The sequence below is a fragment of the Gossypium hirsutum genome, chromosome D01 (genome assembly GCF_007990345.1).
Source record: "Gossypium hirsutum isolate 1008001.06 chromosome D01, Gossypium_hirsutum_v2.1, whole genome shotgun sequence".
NCBI lineage: Eukaryota > Viridiplantae > Streptophyta > Magnoliopsida > Malvales > Malvaceae > Gossypium > Gossypium hirsutum.
The window spans coordinates 12,534,823-12,557,421 of NC_053437.1; the positions used below are offsets into that span (position 1 = coordinate 12,534,823).

Below are 22,599 nucleotides of genomic sequence, written 5' to 3' on the forward strand. Positions count from 1 at the left end.
AATCTATAAAATAATGAACGAACAAACACACACAGAGTAAGCTAAATAGCTTAGTAAGTCATAAGCAAATAATTTTTTTCAAAGAATATATATAATTTATATTCAAGTGATTAGTTCATACTTTTATGTTATACCACACTACTTACCTTTACTTCCCAATTTCATATAACTCAAACATACATGAACCATTTAATTTGAATTCACATTCAGTTTTTGCCGTATCATTTCCCTTTGTACCATTCAAAATCAAAAAGGATACTCGGATAGTTCAAAAAGCTCGTACAATGACAACGTCCTAGACGTGGTCTTACATGTAATCAAATAACGATCCATTGTCCCAGATAGGGTCTTACATGTAATCATATACGATGCCAATGTCTCCGACATTGTCTTACACGTAAATCTAAAATCGATGCCAACGTCCTAGACGTGGTCTTACATGATATCACATATCTGATTTCCTGTGGTTCGAACAGCTTTTGGATGTCGTAAATCAATCGAATTAAGCTCGTAACTAATTAATCTATGCTAAATTTAATTTGGTAATATAGTTATACCTATATACAATTCAATTCAGCTATGTATACAATAAATACATTCAATTTAGCATCATTTATTCACTTACGAACTTACCTTGGACGAAGACGAATGGAACGGGATGACTATTCGACAACTTTTGATTTCCCCCGATCTAAATCCGATTTATTCTTTTCTTGATCTAATTCAATACAAATTTAATTTATTTAATCATATATTTATTCAAATTCATTCAAAAATACATAAATGGGAAAATTTCATTTTAGCCCCTAACATTTCACATTTTTCACAATTTAGTCCCTAATTCACAAAACACAAAATATTCAGAATTTTACCACACCTAAGCTTGGAAAAATATTCCATTGGTTCATATAAGCCCATATATTTAATTTATTTTACATTTTGACCCTTGAATTTACAAAATTTGTAATTTAATCATTAATACACATTTTTACTAAAAATCACTTAATTAAACATAATAATCTATCAAGAAGAATTTATTTTTCATCATCAAAAAACAAGCTCTCATCAATGGCAAATCACAAAATCCACAACAAATTCAAAAATTCAAGCTTGGGCCAGCTAGTATTCAAAGCAACGATCTCAAAAACATAAAAATTATAAAAAACCGAGCAAAGAACATACCTTAATCTAGCTATACAGGTGCCGAACTTAATGAAGCTTCAAACATTTCTTTTTCTTTTGTTTTTTGGCAATGGTGATGAAAAATTTGTTTTGTTTTGTTTTATTAATTTAATTCCCAAATTACCTAAATGCCATTAATGAAATAACATGCAAAAATCTTATTATAAGGTTATTATTGTCCATCATCATCAAGAAAGGTCTTATTGCATAATGAGGATTTCATATTACTCAATCATCATCATTTAAGCACTTTAACAAATAGCATGCAACTTTTGCATTTTATGCGGTGAAACCCTTTTATCAAATTGAGCACACAAGCGATAAAATTTTCACACGAAATTTTTACACATTTTAATTCACATACTGTAAACACCAGAAATAATATTAAAATAATTTTTATGACTTTAGATTTGTGGTTTCATAATCACTATTCCGATTGAGCTAAAATCGGGCTGTTACAGCCTCGATGGCTCATATAAGGGACAATATGATTGATTTTTGATATGAATGTTAAATGTTATGAACTGTCTATGTTTGATTTGTAAATTTTAGTAATGCCCCGTAACCCTGTTTCGACGACGGATATGGGTTAGGGATGTAACATTAGTGCTCTCCAATTCTCTACTATTACTACCGTCAATCCCTAAGGTAGCAATAATTATGTTACTTAGATTGCTTTTGTGGAATTGTGGTTTATAGGGCAAGGCTATAAAGACTATTTTGAAAAAAAGTTATTGTCGTTGAAGAAATGGGAAAAGATTATTGGGCTAAACTTGATGCCCAATTATGCAGCATGCTGTGGCATTCGTTCAAGCCAAAGTTACTTACTTTGTTTCAGTCTTGCAAAACTTGTTACGAAGTTTGGGCTAAGGCCAAGAACCTATATCCTAATGATATTCCACGCATCTACAAAGTTGTTTCCAGTCTTGTCCATCTATGGCAAAATCAGCAAGATATGTCCAGTCATTTGGTTTAGGTTGAATATTGGAAGGATGAGTTTAATATTTTTATGCCTCTTACTGAGAACTTTACGGATTAGGAGAAACAAATGGAGAAATTCTTTATGGTGCTTTCTTTGATTGGACTGCGAAAGAATTTAGCTCTAATGAGAGATCATATTCTTACCAGCCCAACCATTCCTACTCTTGACGAGTGACTGCTTGACTACTTTGCATATCTTCAAATTAGGCTAAATTAGAGGAAGAATAATCTTTATTAGTGGCTCAAAAAATGACCCGCAATGTGATAATAAAAAAAGTTGAGGAAAAGGGTCTATAAAACTCATTGTACTTACTGTGAGAAAAGTGTCACATACGTGACACTTGTTGGGCTCTACATGGGAAACCCTCTCACAACAATCGACCAACTCACATTTAGCCAAGATTAAGGAGGTGAGTTTCTTACTCTTCCACCTGCTAATACTCAATGTGTTAAATTTACTATGTTGTCTAGATTGAATTATGATGAGTATTTACAGTTTTAGGCTTCTCGTCAACATCATCTACCGTTGCTTCTGTTGCTCAACCAAGTAATTCTTTTGTTGGTCTAACTTAGTCTTCTTCAAATGGACCTTAAATATTTGACTTATGTGCTTTTTGTAACGGCTCAAAAGTCAATGATGTCGAAAAATACAGTTTTGGGACCTTATTTATATGAACTGAGACTGTAAATATTTTTATTAAATATTATTTACGGAGTTGTATTATAGGAGAATTGAATTTTGGATATGTAATTTTTTCTGAATTAGTGATTAATTAAGGTACATGGATTAAATTTTAAAAGCGCTAAAATTTCATTTACTATAGGTTTTTAAATTAGAAACATGGATCAAGGATTAAATGAAAATTATACCATTTAATATGTATGGTGGAAGATAAGTTGGCTTATCTCATTAAAATTTTAATAAAACAAAATAAAACAAAAAATAAATTAAACAATTGAAATGAAAACAAATAAAAGTGGGGAGAAAGATAAAGAAGCTCCATCTTTTTCATTTTCCACCAAAAATACAAGTGAGGGAGAAGGAACTTTCGGCCATGGGATTTTGAATTTTGAAGCTTTAATTAGTTAGTGCAATTTAGTCATTTTCTTATAATTTTTATGTTTTTGAAATTGTGGGATCTTAATCTAGCTAACCCATGTCTCAATTCATTAAACTGTTAAAATTTTAAAAAGTTATCATTGATAATTTCTTGAAATTTTAGGTATTAAATAAATAGATTTTAAGCTTATAGGTGGAAAAAAAGAGACTAAATTGTGAAGTTAATTGATGATTTTTTACATTAGGGACTAAAATGCATAAATTGTGAAACTTGTTATAGAAATGAGAAATAAGAGGTCCTCAATAGACTATAATGAAATCAAATTGAAAATTTGTGTTCTAAATTGATAGTTATGTTAGTCTCGGTTTTAGGGACTAAATTGAATAAAATGTAAAATCCGTATAAATTTGAAATTGAGTGTGAAATTGATTGTGTATTGATGGTTTTCTGTGTTTATGTTAACCCGTAGCTAACGTTAACCCAGATTCTTCAAAAAAGAAGGGAATAGATAAAGTCGTCAACGAGTAGCTCAGAGTTTACAATTTGTATTTCTATAACTTTAATCACTTCAATTGATGCATTTATGAACTAATTTGCATGATAATATCATCAGGTGAGTTAGAAATGATAAATTGAGTGAAATTGATTCAATTTGATTGATTGTTTGTGATGAAGATTAAATTGAATAGATTTAGAAATATTGTGTATTGTTATAAATGTGAAATTAAATTCGTATTGAGATGAATCATGATGTTACATTTATGAATTGATGATTGATTGATGAAATGGTAGCATTGAATTGAAATGACAATTGACTATGTTTATTGGACTTACAAGGTCAGGAATTTGAAATGAAAATGTGACAACCATTCGGTGTGACTTCAAATGCGATGTGAAATGATTTATGTTCTTATGATAGCAAATTGAATATGATTGAGTTAATGAATATGAAGAAATGGTATAATTTGGCATATAAATTTGCATATGAACCTTTGATTTTTTATTTATGTCTTTGCATAATTATGTTATGTTATAATATTAGTTATAGAAATACAACTGAGTTTCAATGTACAGTTTTGTTTTTCGTGCGCAGATTAGGAGTTATTCGGAATATTGAGCATCGAATTTCAACATCTATCAAGAATCCTGAACTCAACAATCTCGGTGAATTTCTTTTTGTCAGTTAAGGGCATGTACCTAAGAGAGTATTTTATCTATGTCTTAATAAATTGAAGGATGAATTGATATGTGATAGACTTTGTTTATATATAATGCGATTTGATAATGGTGTGAATCATGTATAAATATATATGTAATAATGATCTTGATGTGTGAATTTAGTAAGTATGTTTTATAGATTGAAGTGTTGATAATGGGAAGGATAATTGTACCTTGTGCAAATTTTGATATATGTGATAATGGTTGGTACCTTGATGCTATAGGTATGATTTGAAAAATGGTTGGAAGGCCTATAAAGTGTGTGCAAAGTTAGCATTGATGCATGTTGTGAATTGTTGATGTTTATTTTAAAATGGTATGGTTGATTATGTTTGTTATGTTATCGAAGGTTGAATAGGTAAATGAGAGTAACTTGTAAATATGTTTGAATGGAATTTGAATTGGTGTAATGGCCCAAATTTGAGGTTATCGGAACAGTGGTTTCGGAACCACAAATCCGATGAGAAAAATTTTATTTTTCTTATATTTTTATGGTCTACAATTTCACAAAATGATTTTTTGAAAATTTCGTTCGAAAATTTCGACGTTTGGGCACTCAATTTAGTCAAAAGGACTAAATTGTAAAAAGTGCAAAAGTTGAGTTCTACATGTTAGAGGTGTCCAATTGTTATGAAACTTTAAATTGGAGGTCCTTATATGGTAATTATACCATTGGTAACTTGGTAGACAAAAATGGACATGAGATAAGTGACATAGAAAATTTTTAAGTTAGGGGCAATTTGGTAATCTAGTAATTAAAATGAATTAAAAGGGAAAAAGATGACAAAAATCATCATCTTCTTCATATGAACGAAATCAGCAAGGGGGGAAGCCATAGTTAGGGTTTTCAAGCTTCCAAGCTCCATAGTAAGTGATCCCAAGCCCCGTTTTTAATGTTCTTTACGTTTTTGAGATCCCGGTAGCTTAATTTAGCTTATTCTAGCAATAATTTAACCTAGGGTTTATATTTGGAAAAATACCCATAGGTGAAAAGTGTTTATTTTGATGTTTTATGATAGAATATGAAGCTAGAAATTATGTTAAACAACTTTTGCTAAGCGATTTTAAGTGAAAACGAGTAAAACGACATAATCGGTAAAAATACCTAATGTTCATAAGTACATGTTAGAGTGGGAATTTGATGTTGCCATAGAAGGGAAAAATGTTCAGAATGTTATAAAACATAAGAATAAGAGATGAAGTTTAATTTCCGAGCCTTGGGGCAAAAATGTAATTATGTAAAAGTTTAGGGGCAAAATTGTAATTTTGAAAAAGTTAGAGTCGAGGGCTGTTTTGATGAATGTGATTATTAAATAAGTTAAATTTACTATTTTAGATCAAGAAGTACGAAACTCGAGGTTAGACAAAGGGAAGAATAAAGTTGAAGACTAAGTTGGTGAATTTGGCTATAATTGGTACCGAGGTAAGTTTACGGTAAATAAATGCAATATTTCAATATTTATTATTAATGCTGTTAATTTCCAGCAATTATGAATTTATTTTATGAATTTATTTGATGATGATCCAAGCATGAAATGATAGAGAATTAAAATTTAAAAGTCCCGTTGATACATAATGATGGTACTGGATACGAATCATGTAAGACCATGTCTGGGACATGGCATTGGCATCCTTAAGATCATGAGAGGTCCCCTGTAAGACCATGTCTGGGACATGGCATGGGCACCGAGACGAGAGGTCCCATGTAAGACCATGTCTGGGACATGGCGTTGGCACCGAGATGAGAGGTCCCCTATAAGACCATGTCTGGGACATGGCTTTGGCATGTTATTATCAGAAGAGACCCGAGTATCCTTATTATTCCAATGTAGCTCAACGGGCTTGTAAACGAATCATGTTCATGAAAGTTCAGTTTAAAGCATAAATGGCAAGCTCAAGTAAGTTGTAAGACTTAAGAACTTATTATACTATCAATTGATGTTCAACGATGCAGCAAGGATTGAGTAAGTTATGCACACAAGTATTCTAAGTAATCAAGTAAGAGAACTAGTATGAGATTAACTAAAGAGTAAACTAGAGATATAGACATTGAGTTTAATTATTTAAGTTAAATATTGTTATTTATTTGCTAGTAAACTTACTAAGCTTTATGCTTACTTCTTTTATTTCTCTTTCTCTTATAGTATTGCAAAGCTACTTCAAGGATCCTAAAGAAGTCGGAGATCGTCCACACTATCAACTACAACTGCTCGGTATTTTATATCGAAACACGTTTGAGTTATGGCATGTATAGGGATTTAGTTATTTTGTATGTTTGTAATGATGATTTTGCTAATGAGTGATGTGTAAGTATTTGATGATGTATGGTTATTAAAATGATTAAGGATGAAGGTGTTTGTTGTTATGAAAGATTAGGTGATAAATTATGCATGGAAATCATGAAAGGATAAAATTTTGCAAAGAAACAGAATTCAGGCAGCACAGTGACGTGAATTTGAAAATCACCCAAGATAGTATAAAATGAATTAGAGGGTTAATGATATATGGAATTAAAGCTTGTTGAGTCTATTTTCATGGAAAAATAACGGTGTAGAAAAAGGAAATTTATATTTTAAGATATGTGAATTTTAGTAAGATAGGGTCAGAACTGTTTTTGGAGTCCCCTGTTCTGAGTTTAGAAATAATTACAAATTGTACAAAAATGGTTATGAGTTGAAATTTACATGCTTAGATTTCTTAATGAGTCTATTTTCTGTAGAAACAAGTAAGAACTTCATATGAAAATCCTACAGTGAGAAAACTTATTTTTAGTGACTAGAGGTCAGGGCAGTCAGGTGGTGAAACAGGGGAGACTTTAACTAATAAACTGTACTAATTTGCTGAATCAAAAATTCTAAAAATTTTATGGTGAGTAGATATATGAGTCTAGTTTCAGGGAAAATTTACGAAATTAAATTTAGAGTTCTGTAGCTCAAGTTATAATTAATTTAGTAACTGCTGCGCGATTGGACAGATTTGCTGCGAATAATGAAATAAATTTTCAAACCTAGTTTTTATGCTCCGAATTGGTAAGATAAGCTAAGTAATGCCTCGTGCTCGACTCCGGAAACGGTCTCGGGTAAGGGGTGTTACAATTGGTATGAATAAATTATTAGTGCTTGAATTGGTAGGGAAATGATGAATAGAATTGAGCAATTGGGATGCATATATTGGTTGATTTAAATAATTAAATTACGTTATTTGTTTGTGATATTACTTTGGTTGCTCTGACAACGAATTTGACATATCATATCTCAGATTCGATGATCGAGTCAGATATCGAAGTGTTACACTTCCAATCATATCTATGGTAACAAAAATATATTTTCTACCTTTACCTCTTCTTTTGTTTCTTCCACTACCATGACTTAACTAATGGATCTCAAACATTGATTAAATGTGTTGGAAAAATATCTCCTATCTCCTATTTTCCTTTAATATCAGGTTTATATGCTTAAGAGTGCCTTTATAACTTGATTTCCATTAGTAAACTTTCTAAGCAACTTAACTTCCAAGTCATTTTATACTCCTAAACTGTTTTTGTGTAGGATCGGAGTTTAGGGAAGATGATTGGTGAATGATGAATCAAATGGATTATACTACCTTTCTTGTCCTGCTATTACCTTTACTTTTGCTTCTTTCGTTGATCTTCTTCATAGTTGTCTGGGTCATCTAAGTTTTTCCAAGCTTCAAAAGATAGTTTTTGGTATTAAAAAATGTCTTCTTTCGAGTTTGGTTCATGTACGCTTGGCTTCGTTTCCAAAGAAAATAAATTATAGATCTTTTTTTTAGCATTATTTATTCAAATATTTTGGGTCCTAGTTGTGTTAGTTTAACGTTGAGATTCTTTGTTACTTTTGTTGATGATTATTCTCATTTCACTTAGTTGTTTCTTATGCTGAAATTCGTAATCAATTTGGTATTTCTACCAAAGATTTATGTAGTCGACAAACTAAAAAGGATACAAATATTATGGTCCTACTACTAATAAATACTTTGTTTATGCTAATGTCATTTTATTTGAAGCCTCTTCTTATTTCTCTTTCAATTTCTTGATCAAAAAGAAGTAAAAGAAACTCTTCCAATTCCTACTTTTCCCATCCCAAATATAGCACATTCTTCAAAAACCCTACAAGTTCACTCTAGAAGATCAACCTTACACCCTTCAAACAATCCTCTTACAATTATAGAATAAGAATATGTTCCAATTGACTCATCTCTTAAACTACCATATTCTTCATCTCCGATTGTGTGTCAAATTGATGAACATATTACCCTTTGAAAATATATTCGTTCTTCTCATAACCCTTATCCTATTTATAATTTTTTAAGCTATCACCATTTATCACCCTCGTATTATGCCTTCACTTCATCTTTGTCCAATGTATTTATTCCTAAAACTGTTAGTGTAGCAAAGGCAAATCCAAGATGACAACAAGCTATAGTTGATGGGATGAATTCCCTTCATGCTAGTCATATATGGGATCTTGTTGCACTATTGCCAAGAAAAATTGTGGTTGGTTGTCGATGGGTATGCACAGTGAAAACTAGTTTTGATGGCAAGACCGAACGACTAAAGGCTCGTTTCGTTACACAAAGGTATACATAAATTCCTAGTCTCGATTACGGAAAGACTTTTTCCCCTATTACTAAAGTTGCTTCCCTTCATTTGTTGATTTCTCTTGCTGTGATGTACCATTAGGATATGCATCAGTTGGATATTATAAATGCTTTTCTCATGGCAATTTAACTGAAAAATGACTTAGTGGTTAATTTAATTATTATTTATTTAATTGATTGTAATTAAATAATTGAAGTTCAAAATGGAAATTAAATTAATTAGTTATCACAATTTTACAGAACAAGACAATTAAATTTATTTACTCATATATTCTAGTATGGTAAAGTGATCGCCATAACTTTAATAGAATTAGATTTGGGTTGAGAAAATAATTTAATTGAGTGAATTAATTAAATTTATTTTAAATAACTAATATTTTGAAAATAGAAAACTAGTTATTGGATTGAGTAAATTAAATAAGTTGATTTAAAGAGCAAACAACACATAATTGTCCCAAATATATAAAAGGCTTGATAAAACCCATCTATATATGATGGGTGACACCTTTAGGTATCCCTGAAGGTTGTACCATGCACTTTAACGACTCTTAGTGGGAGTTAGTGTTTTTTATTAAAATATTACTATTTTGCTTCCTCTTGTTTAAGTAGAACTCTTTTAATTTTTCTCGTAAAAAGGACTATGGGGTAAGCTAGACATAATAGATATTGAGTGTAGATTTTCTGCCAGAAAATAGTGAGATTTATTGTCCCTGAATAATTCTACTCTCTTAAGGACTTGAGTGAGGTTTTTTGCCTATAGAGATTCAACTTTCTCCAATGAGAAATTAAAAATTTTTAGTGTTTTCGGTTCGTTTAATTGAAGCTCACTCTCTAAGCAAACCAAATGTTAGAGAATAGTGGAGAAAATCGTGTTGGTTGAAAGCTGAGAAACGGTTAGGCTTGTGTAGTAAAAATACAAGTACTAAATTGATAAAATTTATTACTATAAATAACACAAATGCTCGATTTAAAAAAAATTAATTTTTCTTTATTTAAACAAAATGTATTCTAAACCGCTTTCTTCAATAAATAAAAGACACCAAGAATATTCCTTCAATTGGCTAAGAGTAATTCCATAATCTATCAGCACAACCGCAAACCATGGGTGCAATAGAAAATGAAATTCTACTTCAAAGATATATAGAGGAAGATAAAAGCCTTTTCCATTTGTAGGAGTATTGATCATTCTATGAAACTTAAATACTACACTGAAATTATACTTCTAGGTAGGCAATTTCATTTCTCAAAGTGCTAAAATAGTCGCCATCTTCTTTGTCGTGGTAGTGCATTCCCAAACATCTCTCTTTATGGGAATGTCAAATAGATGCCAATTATTACACCTATGAAGATTTTCCTAAAAGAGCTTGCCTCGAAAATACTTCACCTTGTCTCGAAAATCCCGTGCATAAGACCACCTCGCCAACAAATCATCAGAATTGAATCCACAAAATCCAGAAAAAATCTTCCAAAAGTAAAAAAGACTTATTATTCCATCACTTCCTAGCTTCAACTTCTCAAAATTGAGCCCTACTATAGTTAGTCAGGTTAACTTAGACATGCCTTAAATCAGACCATCCACCACTTTACCCCTGGACCTATGTAGTAGGGTACTAATGTTGTGGGATCTATGTCAAGCTCCTCCTCATTTAATAAACTTCTATTACTAAAGAGACTTCAACTTTCTCCGTAGTCCTCTAAATCTCACTATAACCTTCTTAAATACTACTAATAATTTTTAGTATAATTATGGGAATCAACCGCAACCTCCATTATTTAGGCTCCGTTCTCCAGTCCATTTGAGATGGACTTTTGCAAGAAAAAGTCTTTTTTTCTTTAAAAGCAATGAAGAACAAACACCATTTCAGAATAATTTTCAGCTTAAAAAAGTACTTTTTGGCAGATGGAGAAGTTGAAAATTTTAACTTTTCTTCAGCCAAAAGTGCTTTTGGCTGATAATTTCTATTTTTAACCTGTATTCTCCCCAGAAAACGTTCTTTCCTCTGGTTCTTTGGCTGTACCCATTTTTTTTCACATTTTCTCTTTCAAAGTTCTTTCCTCTGGTACTTTGTTCCTCTTCCGCCGGTGAGTTTCTTTTCTTCTTCTTCTTCTTCTTCTTCTTCTATTTAATTATTCATTATGCTTTAGTTTTTAGTTGTTTTCTGATTGTTTGATTTTTATAAAAATTTTACAGAAATTAATTGACTGATTTTACAGAAATTCTTTCTCCCTAAAATTAATTGTTTGATTTCGTTTCAGGAGGAAATATTTGTTACTGTGGCCTGTTATCATCTTTTCCCTACTTATTTTTCTTTCACAAGTTGCATATCTTGTTATATGGGCTGTTGGAGGCTATAAACAGAGTGTAGGAGATGCTTCGTGGCTTAAGATTGGTTTTATGATGTGAGGATATATTTTGTGTTCTTTAATTCTTCTGTTCCTTTAGTCTCTGCATATTTTGACAGTTTGTCCCTTTGGCTATGCTTTTGCAGAATCCAGTTTATGTAGTGATATTGTTGCACTATGTACTCTCCCCACCCAAAACAGGATCCATTTAGCAATCCTATATGCATGTTTTAGGATTAACTCATTGCATGCAGAGGATATGAACTAGAGCTGATTTTATTCACTTTGTTAAATGAATTAAATCAAGTTCAACACTCTTCCCCCAATTGTCTCTCTTCTAAAGCAGTAATGAAGCCTTATTATTCTCTTCTCATTTTGTGTCAATGGTAGCACATGTTTTACCAGTGGAATATTTCTCTTGTGATCTTTGGGGCCTTGTGGATTGGAGGTGAAATTATTGATCTCTGTAGCCTACTTAAAGCTTATAAGTTAGCTACTAGAACTTCTAAAGCATTATTTTGCCTTATATTCAATTTAGAGTTCTTGTCAATCTAGTCAAAGGTTTTCATGTGGTAACAGAACAAACGAGTTTCCTCTGCGAACAAATGCTTTGTGTTTCAAGCAGTACTGAGTTGTATCCTTGCCAACTTAGTAATATCCAATGTATGCACAGACTGCATTAATAACATATAATGTGTATGCTTGATAGTTTGCTATTTCGCTGGTTAGCCAATTGAAATGATCGCGTTGTTTATTTCATGAAAGGTTCCCATCTTAAAGTTGCTTCTTGTTTGCTTCTACCTGCTATTCAACTGGTTGTGGGAATTAGCCATCCCTCAAGGATTTCTCTGCCATTTTTCATTTGAAGTTGTATTAGGCTAGTCGATTGGTCTTTGACTAGCAATTTTCTAGGACTATTCAGGTGATTGCTTCTTGACTCTTTGTACATTGTTCTATTTCATTTTCTTTGTCAATGAATTTGATTTTATCATTGGTTAATGTTTTTAGTAGCTTATGTTCTGTTTCGGAAGACTCTCCAGTTTTATGCAGGCTTCAGCATTTTCATGCTTTATGTGTATCAACTTCCTATAGAGTTCTCAAGTATGTTACAGTGGATAGTTGATTTTGTTGGTCTATTCAAAATATGTTGAACATCTGAGTGGACTGAAATTTGCTCTTCTGTTTCTTTTGTACTTTTTTACATCATGGTATGTACTAGTTTTATTACTATAGGTTTGATTCTGTTTAAAGATTTTAGCTGAACCTTTAAATGAAATGCAATACACTCTTCCCTCTTCCTAGAATCTTATATTATGAAATTGACTTCATTTGAGTCTTTCCTGTGTCTGACATTTGTCCATCTAATAGCATTTTCCCCATATTACTAATTTAAGATGGTTTGAAGTGTTTTCTTTCTATAAGAAAAATTTCCTGGACAGATATGAAGTATTTAGTTGCAAACTAGACTTTGGAGATTGATGACATTTTTGCCATTCTGGATGCAATTTTTATTCAATTTGCTCAATGAAATTGCAGTTGAAAATTTGAGAGCTTCCTAGTTGGAAACCACATATTTATATAATATATGTTCTTAATAGTTTTGAACAAGTTAAATTAATTATAAAGAAATAATATAATTGAGAACAAGATTAGAGCAGCTCTATGTATATGCTTAGTACATGTCTATTGTGAATTTATATTTGCTATATAAATATTATCCCTTTTTAAAACTTTAATCCAAATATATGTAATATTTTAATTTGTTAGACTTATGTTTTCTATGTTATGTTAATATCTCATATGAGTTATATATTCAAATATATTTTAAAATAAAATAATATAAATGTGTTAAAAGCATTAATTAAAAATAAAAAATAATTTTTATAATAATACAATTCTGTCAATATCTAATTATAAATATTTAATTATTATATTTAAATATTTAAATATAGTTTATATATTCTAATTAAATTTAATAAATAATTAATATTAGTTACTTAGAAATATTTAAAATTAATATTATTATTAAAATATTAACAATAAGTTATAATAAATTCTTTTTTATATTTTTGCTAAAATATCATAATTTTAACTAATTTGAACATTATTTAAATACATATTTGTTACTTTATAATATTATGTCTAAAATGGACATTTTATTCTTCAAAAATATTTTTTGACAGCAATACCAAGCACTCAAATTTTACAAAAGTACTTCTCAAAAACACTTTTCAAAAATATTTTTCAAAAGCAATAAAGAACGCTCTTATTCTTTATCAACAAATGATATATAAAGCATAATTAAATCCCATGACGCAATTGTCTCTCTTTTTTTCTGATGTAATGTAACATATTTTTGTCTTTTTAATTGTCTAGTGATAATTTAAAGGCAGGTAGAGTGTGGTTTTTTTTTTCTTTCTTTTAAAAGAAAGAAAAGTAGGAAGATATTTACAGATTCCTCTAACATTGGTAGAGATTAGTGAGCTAATATTAGATGGAAGAGTCAGAGACTAATTATGAACTTAAGACAAAAGCATTATACATAGGTAAATCTTAACCATTCAAGGATGTTGTAAAATATTTATATATGTACATATATAGTTGCGTATTTGCAGAAAAACAAAACCATATAAATATATATATATAACAGTAGGGATCTACTGATTTTTCTGAGAGCGACATCCATAAACCAAAAATTAACAACAATAATCATCCTTTTCTCTTCCAATTATAAATAAATTAATCAAATTTTAGTCATTGATGACAAATCATTAATTGTGCATTAGTGATTTGCTCCAACATCAAAGGTCGTTTGTGTTATTTCAGTGGGTAGGGGTCCCATACTTCATTCCAGCAAATCCACTCCTATTAATCTTGGAATTAAAAGCAATCAAACCCTATAAAACCGAAGAAACTTATATTATAGCCACACCTCCGAAAAAATTGATAAATTAATTATTATACATGAGATTAAAGAGTAAAATGGTTATTTTTATTAAAAAAATTATTTATTTGTATTGTTAAAAATGAAGGAGTATACATGTAATTGTGGAGGCAAAGTGTATGGTTGCAATCATTTCATTGGAGACGTGTTTGTTTCATACGTAGATGATGCATGTTTTTCTTGCAAGTTTGGGATGCCTTGAAAGAATCTAATGTCATGCGTGTCCCACATCTCCCCCAATGAAATAAGGAGATATTTGTTTGTGTGTTGCACTAAATATCATTTAATTAATTGAAAATAAACAAAGGAGTCAAAGATTCCAATCCTTGATTGCCACTCCCTCCTTCCTTCCACCTTTATTGGTTAAGGATCCCACTTGCCTTCTTTTTTCTGTTTGCTATATGACTTGAAATTTGGTGTTGAAGTTTACTTCCTCTTTTACATTCATGATTTAACTTTGATTAATAAAAAGACAAAAAAATATTGAGAGAAAGCATCAGAATCTTTAGTGTGTTGAAGCTAAAGAAAGGCTTTATTGGTTTACCTGTCCTTTTCCTTTCTTTTCTTCTTTCTCCATAGCCTGATGGCTTCATTTACATTAAAAGGAAAGAACCAGAAAGAGAAGCAAGCAAGCCAACAGAAGCAGTTGAATTGGGTGCAAGCAAATCCATGAATGGCCCAATGAGTGTGGAATAGGAATTAATTAGAATGACTTACAAATTCTTTTTGAGCTCTCACTAGATCTAAATGAATAGAATCAAACATTTAAATAAGAATTAAGAGTTTTATTTATTTTTTGATACACAGACTTGAGTTCGAGATTTTACTTCACCCCAATAAATTCAAACAAGGCAAAGTATTAGAGATTAGAATTAGATACTTTGCTTGAAATCAAAGCTCCATAAATTTAGTCCAACCATTAAACACAAACCCCTTAATGAAATACAAATAGGAAGAGCAGTGCTAAAAAAATAAAAAATAACCTTAGGGAAAAGCTTTTTGCTTTTGTGTGTATGACTCGATCTATGGACGACCCTCCACTCCAAATTCTCCAATAAATAATCCCCACGCACCCACCTGAATATCAGCTCAAATCGAAACAAACATTTCACCAAATCTTCCCTTCCTCTCTCTCTCTCTCTCTCTCTCTGCTCAACACCATATTAAATTAACACCAACCCTTGCCATATTTAAACTACACTTCACCACTTCTCTCATCTCTGTCTCTAATATTTCCAGACCGGACACCACCAGCAGTGTTTTTTGTTTACAGGCAGAAGGGAGAAAGTGGGTGTTGTGTTTTGTTTTTGGCTGATTCAAGTATTTAATGTGGAGAGAGGGATATAGTAACAGTAAACCTGGGAAAGTCAAGAGACCATTTTTTCGAAGGTATATTTGATTGCATCCATGAGATCACTGCGTCCCTGGCTTTGTTTAGGATGACCGAGTCTGCTTACAGAGTCGAAACCACCGCTCGTCTTGCTCAATGGAGGATAGATAATCTTGCCTCTTGCACTTACCGCAAATCCGATCCTTTCAAGATCGGCAACTGGAATTGGTCTGTCTCCTTTGATTTCTCTTCATCTTTTTCTTACAAAGAGTCAAAGTTAATAATAAATAACAAAACTAAATGACCATATACCATGTTTTGATCATCCATTAGTTTCGTTTCTTATCCTTGGAATTTGGATAAACGTCCATCCATCATGGATGAAATCCTTTATGGGGCTTTAAACTTTGGTTTGTTATTGTTTCTCTTGAGTTGCTAGAATTTTTTGTTGTTTATCATGATAAATCTGGATGAATATAAGTTTATTGGAACACTGTTCTTATACCTTGCTTTTTATGTGGATTGAAGGCATTTGTCAATGGAGAAGAACAGGGTATTGTATGTTAAATTATACCCAGAAATTTCGAATCTAACAAGAGACAATCCCCCAATTGCATCCTTCATCATCCGAGTTGTATGCTCAGCAGGGGATCGAAAGGCTTTCACTCATCCGGGTACATCCTGCCTGCTTCAAAACAGAACAATCACTAGTTAATATTTTGATTAAGCCTGTATATTTGTTTTTCATCTGTATGACAATTCAGATGATCCACATGATGGTGCAAAGTCATGTCCCTTCTTGTTACTATTTAGAGAACCTAATTTCCAATTCTATTGTCTCTGATTGTAGAAATAAAAGACAAACAGCTGAAGAGCAACGAAGATTTTGTCTGGCCAATCGAGGTTCCTTTGACGGGGAAATTCATAATCGACGTTGAATTTCTTGATCTAAAAACCGCATCTCCAAACGTAAGACTCAACCATCCAAAAGATAATAATAGGAGTAGGAGTTAATAATATCATACCTAGGTTAATAAGTTTGGTGTTGATTCACAGGGTGGGGAACCTTGCTCCATTTGGGCTGAAGGACTCACACAAAAGCAATCAAATGCCACAGCTCTTGCATGCCTTGGTCGGATGTTAACACAAAGCATCCACACAGATATCATTATTAATGCTTCTAATGGAAGCATTGGAGCTCATCGTGCTGTTCTTTCTGCACGATCGCCTGTTTTTCACAGCATGTTTTCACATAACCTGCAAGAAAAAGAATTGTCAACCATAAACATATCTGACATGTCAATTGAAGCTTGTCAGGCTTTGCTATGTTACATTTATGGAAACATCAAACATGAAGAATTCCTGGCTCACCGGCTGGCACTTCTCCGGGCAGCTGATAACTATGATATATCGGATTTGAAAGAGGCCTGCCACGAGAGTCTCCTAGAAGATATTGATACAAAGAATGTCCTTGAGAGACTCCAAAATGCAGCTTTATACCAATTGCCAAAACTCAAGTCCAGTTGCATGCGATATCTTGTGAGATTTGGCAAGATATATGATATTCGAGATGATTTTAATGCTTTCCTGCAATGTGCAGACAGGGAGCTGATAACTGATATATTCCATGAAGTTCTAAATACCTGGAAAGGATTCTAAGATGCCACCAATGATAAACGCCAATGTGTTTTTAAGTCAGTGGTACTTGTAGCAGCGATAAAGATTGTAGCGTGCAGGATCGTATTTGTAAAGATGATTCTTTTGTTCAGATGGTATTCATTTCTCCATGTACATACACATGTATGTATTGGTTCCCTTTGACAAAAACATTCTATCCTTGTTATCAGAGTTTCAGAAATGCAACATAATTAGACTAAAGTTGTTAGATTTATACTGAGATTTAGATTTTAAAAGGACTATGTAATTTGGGATATGATACGGCGCTATACATTATCGCATGCTGCCACACAACACAAATAACACTCAAAATCATATAAGCATGGATATAGGCCATAGAATCGATCTGATTTGAATTGGTTGAGCACTGGAGCTTGAATTTAACCATTGGTTTCTATTTTCTCGATTATCTAATCAAGGACCACTTGAAAGGCTGATCAAACCGAGGTTGACTAAAATTGCTACTAATAATTTGAGCTTTTGAATCAATGCCAAGGCAGATAAGAGACAAACTGATATTAGATTGTTTCTACCTGTCCTTCAACATAAATATTAATACAGATGAAAGAATCAGTCCGTCTTTATCTACCATACAAGGCAATAAGGCCTACACCTAAACTGATAAAAATCAACAAACCATAATCAACACAGAAAAGATGTAAATATATAATTGCTAATAGAATAGAACGATTTTATATGCTAAAACTGTTATAGTTCCCAAGTCGAGATATAAGATTTATTTATGAAAAAGATCAAGAGGTACCATAAATTTAACAGAGTTGAAAACAATTAGGACGCAATAAAAAGATAAAAATGCCCATATGAAACAATGAAACAATATAACAAACACAAACCAAGTAAAAAAGCTGACATACCGGCTTAGACGAGTCAATGAGAGGATTCCATATATCAAGAAACATCATATGCGTATGAAGGGAAAAAGGAGGAGCTTAAAACTAAGCACAATCATCACATGCAAAGCAGAAAGTAGAGTTTCAACGGTAGAGGTGTATATATACTCACTTGCGGCAACAGTCGAATATTCTCCCCATCATTGCTTGGAACCTCTGAAGATGAAGATGGAGTGAAAGAGGATAGCCGTGGAGGGAATAAGAATAAGTTGGTGGGAATGGGAATATGGAGGGAATATTATTAGGATCTTTTTTTGGTTTCTGGTCTTTTATGTTGTAGATAATTACGAAATTGAGACAGGCCAACCCTTGACTCAGTCTGAGACTCAAACTGAAAAGCCCATATCATAGTAATAATTGAAGTACAGTTCACAATTAAAATTTCGTAGTTCATTCATGCCAAATTTGACAAACTTAAGTGGGAACTGTATTGTATCACACAAAGTTACATGGTGAAAAACTCATTGGTATTCAAATATGTCTATTTATAACAAAAAGAAAAAGAAGTTAATTTAAGGTTAAAACAGAAACCTTAAAACCCAAAAACTTTCAGGTACCACTCATCAATATCAGACCCGAATATCCCATTTGCAGGGAAGAGTCTAAAATGCACTCTCATTCACAAAGAGCATCAAAGACATTAAAAAATTTTAATTCCCCTATATCACTTGTCAGATGTTTGATTGACATCACTGCTCTCTGCGTCACCACCAACTTTCTTTTCGTCTCCTTCCACGGCATCTCCATTTGAGCAATGGTTCTTCAAAACTGTAGAAATGTCGGATTCAGAAGCTCCAGCAAGCTTGAAGCGCTCAACAGCAGTATCTAGATTTCTTTTCCAACCATCCATTCCTAATTTGCATTCAACTTGGGATCGTTCAAAGAGCATGTTGCCCCAGAAAAGATGTATTTGTGATCTCATCACAGCTGCTTGTTCGGCTGCTTCCTCAGGCGAAAGCTCACCCTGATTACCAGTTCCTAGGAGCTCACTTTCTGCAACACTTCCAGGTTTCTTCCTCCTCTTTAACAAATCATCCTTCTTGATCGAATTTGGATCTTTCAACTCATTTGCTCTCTGCTCTTCCAACTTCTCCCACATTTCTGTAGCAGCTTTCATCTTCTCCTCAGCGCTGCCAAAAAGTTGAAATGTCTCAGCAGGATCCCAGCTTGAGAGATCTATTTTCTTTGCAAGTGCAAAAGACCAATTAAGTTTGGCCATTTCAAATTGCTGCTGTCCCAGTGCAAGCAGACCTTCATAGAAGTCCGGCTTGATTAAGAGTGCTTCGGAATACTTCTCCCGGGCCAAAGAATACTTTTCCCTAACCCAGTCATAAGCCACTTGAAGTTGTGCTGACATTACCTCCTTGCTAGCAGACTCATCTAGAGGAATACGTTTCCTTGCAGCACACATATGAACATTTCCCCAATTAAAGAAAGCCAATGCAGCCACCTCTTGGAACTTGGCAGCAGCTTTGTCAAAGAGGATTTGAGCTTCATCACTAGTAACTGTCTCCTCAAGAGCCTCTGAACAGAGCTCCATTCCAAGCTCGTGCAAGTCAATATGAGCATCAGGATCAATACCCACATGAGTGCGGAAAAGTTGAGCAAACTCAAACAGCCAATCATCCATCTCTACTTCCTTGCACTCTGGATCTTCTGTAGCTCCTGCTTTTTCCTTTGAAGCTTCTTTCTCTGTCTTTTCAATCTCAGTGTCAACACCTTCTGACCCATTATCACCAAGAGACGAGTGAGACCCACTCTCATCAGCCTTGGCTCCCTCAGTTTCCAAAGGCTTCTCCTCTTCTTCATCTGGTAATGGAGGTTCCTGCTCTGGGTTCACCTCTACAATGTGCAATCTCAACATCCCCAATCCACTGGCTTTATCTGCTTCTGGCTCTATAGGAATTAGAGTATCTACAGAAGACTCTGCCAACCTGAGTTCTGTCGTGCAGGTAATAGTAACCAAATCTCCATCATTATCCTTATATTTGATCAATACAGACTTGGATGAAGGAAATCGCTTGCTCACAATCTCTCTCAACACTTTGAAGCTGCAATTAACTGGCATCTGGGAAAGCCTTATGTCATGATCGTAAACAAGTTTCAAAGGTCTCCATTCAATTGCCACCTGCTCTTGAACAAAACCAGAAATTGACTGTGCTCTGGGGCCACCCTTATTCAGATTACCAGTTGTTTTCAGAGAACCACTTGACGGCTTCAGCACAAGTCTTGGCATCTGGGCCCTGTTCTCAGGACCGTTTTCAGTTGCTACATTCATTTGGATCTTCTCCAGCTTATTACTGGGTGATCCAACTGATCCTCCTGGAGGTGATGTTGTCTTCTTAGACACTGGTCGAGCAGGTAAGCAAGGCCCAAGGCCAGCAATTGGGGCACCACGAACAGCAGAAGCCCCAAGTGCAGCTGGGGATGGACGGCTCTGGAGGTCTTGCTGAGCCTCCTGGCGAGGACCCAATGCAGTCCTTAATCTCCTTGCAATCTCCAAAGCATCCTTGTGATTAGGATCAGCCCCCAACAAAAGCTGCACATCCTGCATTGCCATTTCATACTTTTTGATAGCCTCAAAAGCTCGAGCCCTCCTAAGAAGAGCTCTAACAAAGCGAGGCTGAACCTGAAGCCCCATAGTACACTCAGCAATTACGGTGTCATAATCAATGGGTTTCATTTGCATCAAGCAAGCAGCCCGGTTGCTGTGAAAGACGGCTCGATCAGTGTGGGTTTTGGGGATAAGCCTAAGAGCATCATCATAGTGTTGAAGGGCAGCCACATAATCCTTGTTCTGAAACTTCTTATTGCCTTCTTCTTTGAGCTCATGGGCTCTCTTCAAAAATATAGAAGAGTCCAAATCAACACCACCATTAGTATGTGCAGCAGCGCTATTATTGGAATGATTATCAACGGAAACCTGGTTCGACCCACCCTTCTTTTTTCTCCCACCTGACTTCCCCATGTAATCGCTATAAGTCTCTCTCTCTCTCTCTCTCACACTCACTCTCACACAGAAAAAAAAGATTGAAGGAATTGTATTCTTATTCTTATACAATAAAAGTAAAAAGTAGGAACCTTTGAAACTATAACTTGAGCGTACAAGCAATGAGAACCCAGAGATTATATATGAGACATAAAGAGACAGAAAAATATACTTACAGAAAATAGTTAAAAAAGCACAGAGCTTTGGTGCTTCTTGGTTTGGATAATTGAATTGGAGAAGTGGGATTTGCGGAAATGGAAGGATAGAGATGGAGGTTAAGAAATGAAAGCGTTTTCGGTTCGGGTATTGGGATGTTGGAACATGAAACCCTAGAGGTAAAAAGGTCGAGGTAGAATATACTCATCCAAGACAAGGTAGGGTCAGTTGTTCATTTCTTTCCCAGCCGCTAGATTAATATACTATTGTCAACCTTCTCAGATTTGAGTTGATTATGTATTTCATAATTTAACCGGATAAAGTTTTAATTAAATAAATAGTAATTCAAGATTAATATTTTTTTTAAAATATTTAACTAATATTTAACTGAAGTTGAGAGGTTGTAATTATGTTGTAATTCTTTAAATCATGTTTAGTAGTATAAACTGTAATTATATTTAGTCTTTTATTTTCTAAAAAAGTAACAAAATTTAGAACTAAATCATGATATGTATTATATTACCTGTGTAAAAATAAATTTTAAATTTGAATTTGAGTGTAATTACCCGCGTAATTAAGATGCTCCAATTATATCCAATTTAGTAGAATCCATCAATTGTAATGATTACCCAAACATATCAATCTTGTATAATATTATAAATAATTACACCAAAATCTAATTATTAAGTAACTTTCCAAACACTACCTTAAGTTATTTCTTTGCAAAATGATATTTAAAAATTATTAGCTAAGTAATTCCAAACACTACTTGTAATCAAACCCGTCATTAAAGTCTAATTATAATTTTAATCTCCCTATCATGTTAAAATTTAAACTTTAATTCTTTTTTCTTTTAGGAATTCTTCTATTTCAATTCACCATAATTTAATTTTCTATTTTATACCTAATTTTTTTTATCTCTTACGATGTACGAGCTTAATTCCATACATCAATTAAAATATATTATATTTATTTCTTTAATTTTTGTTACAAAATTTGTAAGATTTAATAACGAGTTAATATATGCTAAAAGTCCATGTAATATCCGTACTTTTGTATTTTAATAATTTAAAAATGTAAGTTCAATTGTTAATCTCGTTAAAAAATTCCTATTAGACAAAGGTTCATTATAAGGTTATCTTTTGTTACATGACTATCAAGTGAGCAGTTTTTCTATTTTCAAATAT

The 22,599-nt window shown here is 32.9% G+C and overlaps 2 protein-coding genes and 1 long non-coding RNA gene across 14 annotated transcripts; 2 read left to right on the top strand and 1 right to left on the bottom strand.

The window, feature by feature from the left end:
• The first annotated feature begins 10,367 nt into the window (after nucleotides 1-10,367).
• Nucleotides 10,368-12,741, top strand: LOC107921212 (uncharacterized). Of its 3 annotated transcripts, none has more exons than XR_001690977.2 (3): nucleotides 10,601-11,144; nucleotides 11,319-11,462; nucleotides 11,552-12,741. It is a non-coding gene; the product is annotated as an uncharacterized lncRNA (long non-coding RNA). The 3 variants fall into 3 exon arrangements; XR_001690976.2 differs by having other exon boundaries at nucleotides 10,677-11,144; nucleotides 12,171-12,741; XR_001690975.2 differs by having other exon boundaries at nucleotides 10,368-11,144; nucleotides 11,319-12,741.
• Nucleotides 12,742-15,208: 2,467 nt separating this feature from the next.
• LOC107922038 (protein CLMP1) lies at nucleotides 15,209-21,641 on the bottom strand. Of its 9 annotated transcripts, none has more exons than XM_041087074.1 (5): nucleotides 18,380-21,641; nucleotides 17,051-17,510; nucleotides 16,705-16,936; nucleotides 16,185-16,364; nucleotides 15,209-15,933 (listed from the first exon to the last, which is right to left on the bottom strand). In XM_041087074.1, exon 1 carries the CDS (start codon nucleotides 21,233-21,235, stop codon nucleotides 18,932-18,934), a length of 2,304 nt encoding a protein of 767 aa, XP_040943008.1. In that variant the 5' UTR covers nucleotides 21,236-21,641; the 3' UTR covers nucleotides 15,209-15,933; nucleotides 16,185-16,364; nucleotides 16,705-16,936; nucleotides 17,051-17,510; nucleotides 18,380-18,931. The 9 variants fall into 9 exon arrangements, 7 of the variants coding, with proteins under 7 accessions (XP_040943008.1, XP_040943007.1, XP_040943003.1 ...); XM_041087073.1 differs by having other exon boundaries at nucleotides 16,185-16,367; XR_005909320.1 differs by lacking the exon at nucleotides 18,380-21,641 and adding an exon at nucleotides 18,232-18,358 and having other exon boundaries at nucleotides 15,209-16,364.
• On the top strand, nucleotides 15,625-17,557 carry LOC107922036 (BTB/POZ domain-containing protein At1g55760). 2 transcript variants are annotated; one of them, XM_016851862.2, is made up of 4 exons: nucleotides 15,625-15,907; nucleotides 16,208-16,389; nucleotides 16,530-16,648; nucleotides 16,736-17,557. In XM_016851862.2, the coding sequence occupies exons 1-4, from the start codon at nucleotides 15,789-15,791 to the stop codon at nucleotides 17,336-17,338; spliced, it is 1,023 nt and encodes a 340-aa protein (XP_016707351.1). In that variant the 5' UTR covers nucleotides 15,625-15,788; the 3' UTR covers nucleotides 17,339-17,557. The 2 variants fall into 2 exon arrangements, with proteins under 2 accessions (XP_016707351.1, XP_016707352.1); XM_016851863.2 differs by having other exon boundaries at nucleotides 16,208-16,353.
• Nucleotides 21,642-22,599: the final 958 nt, after the last annotated feature.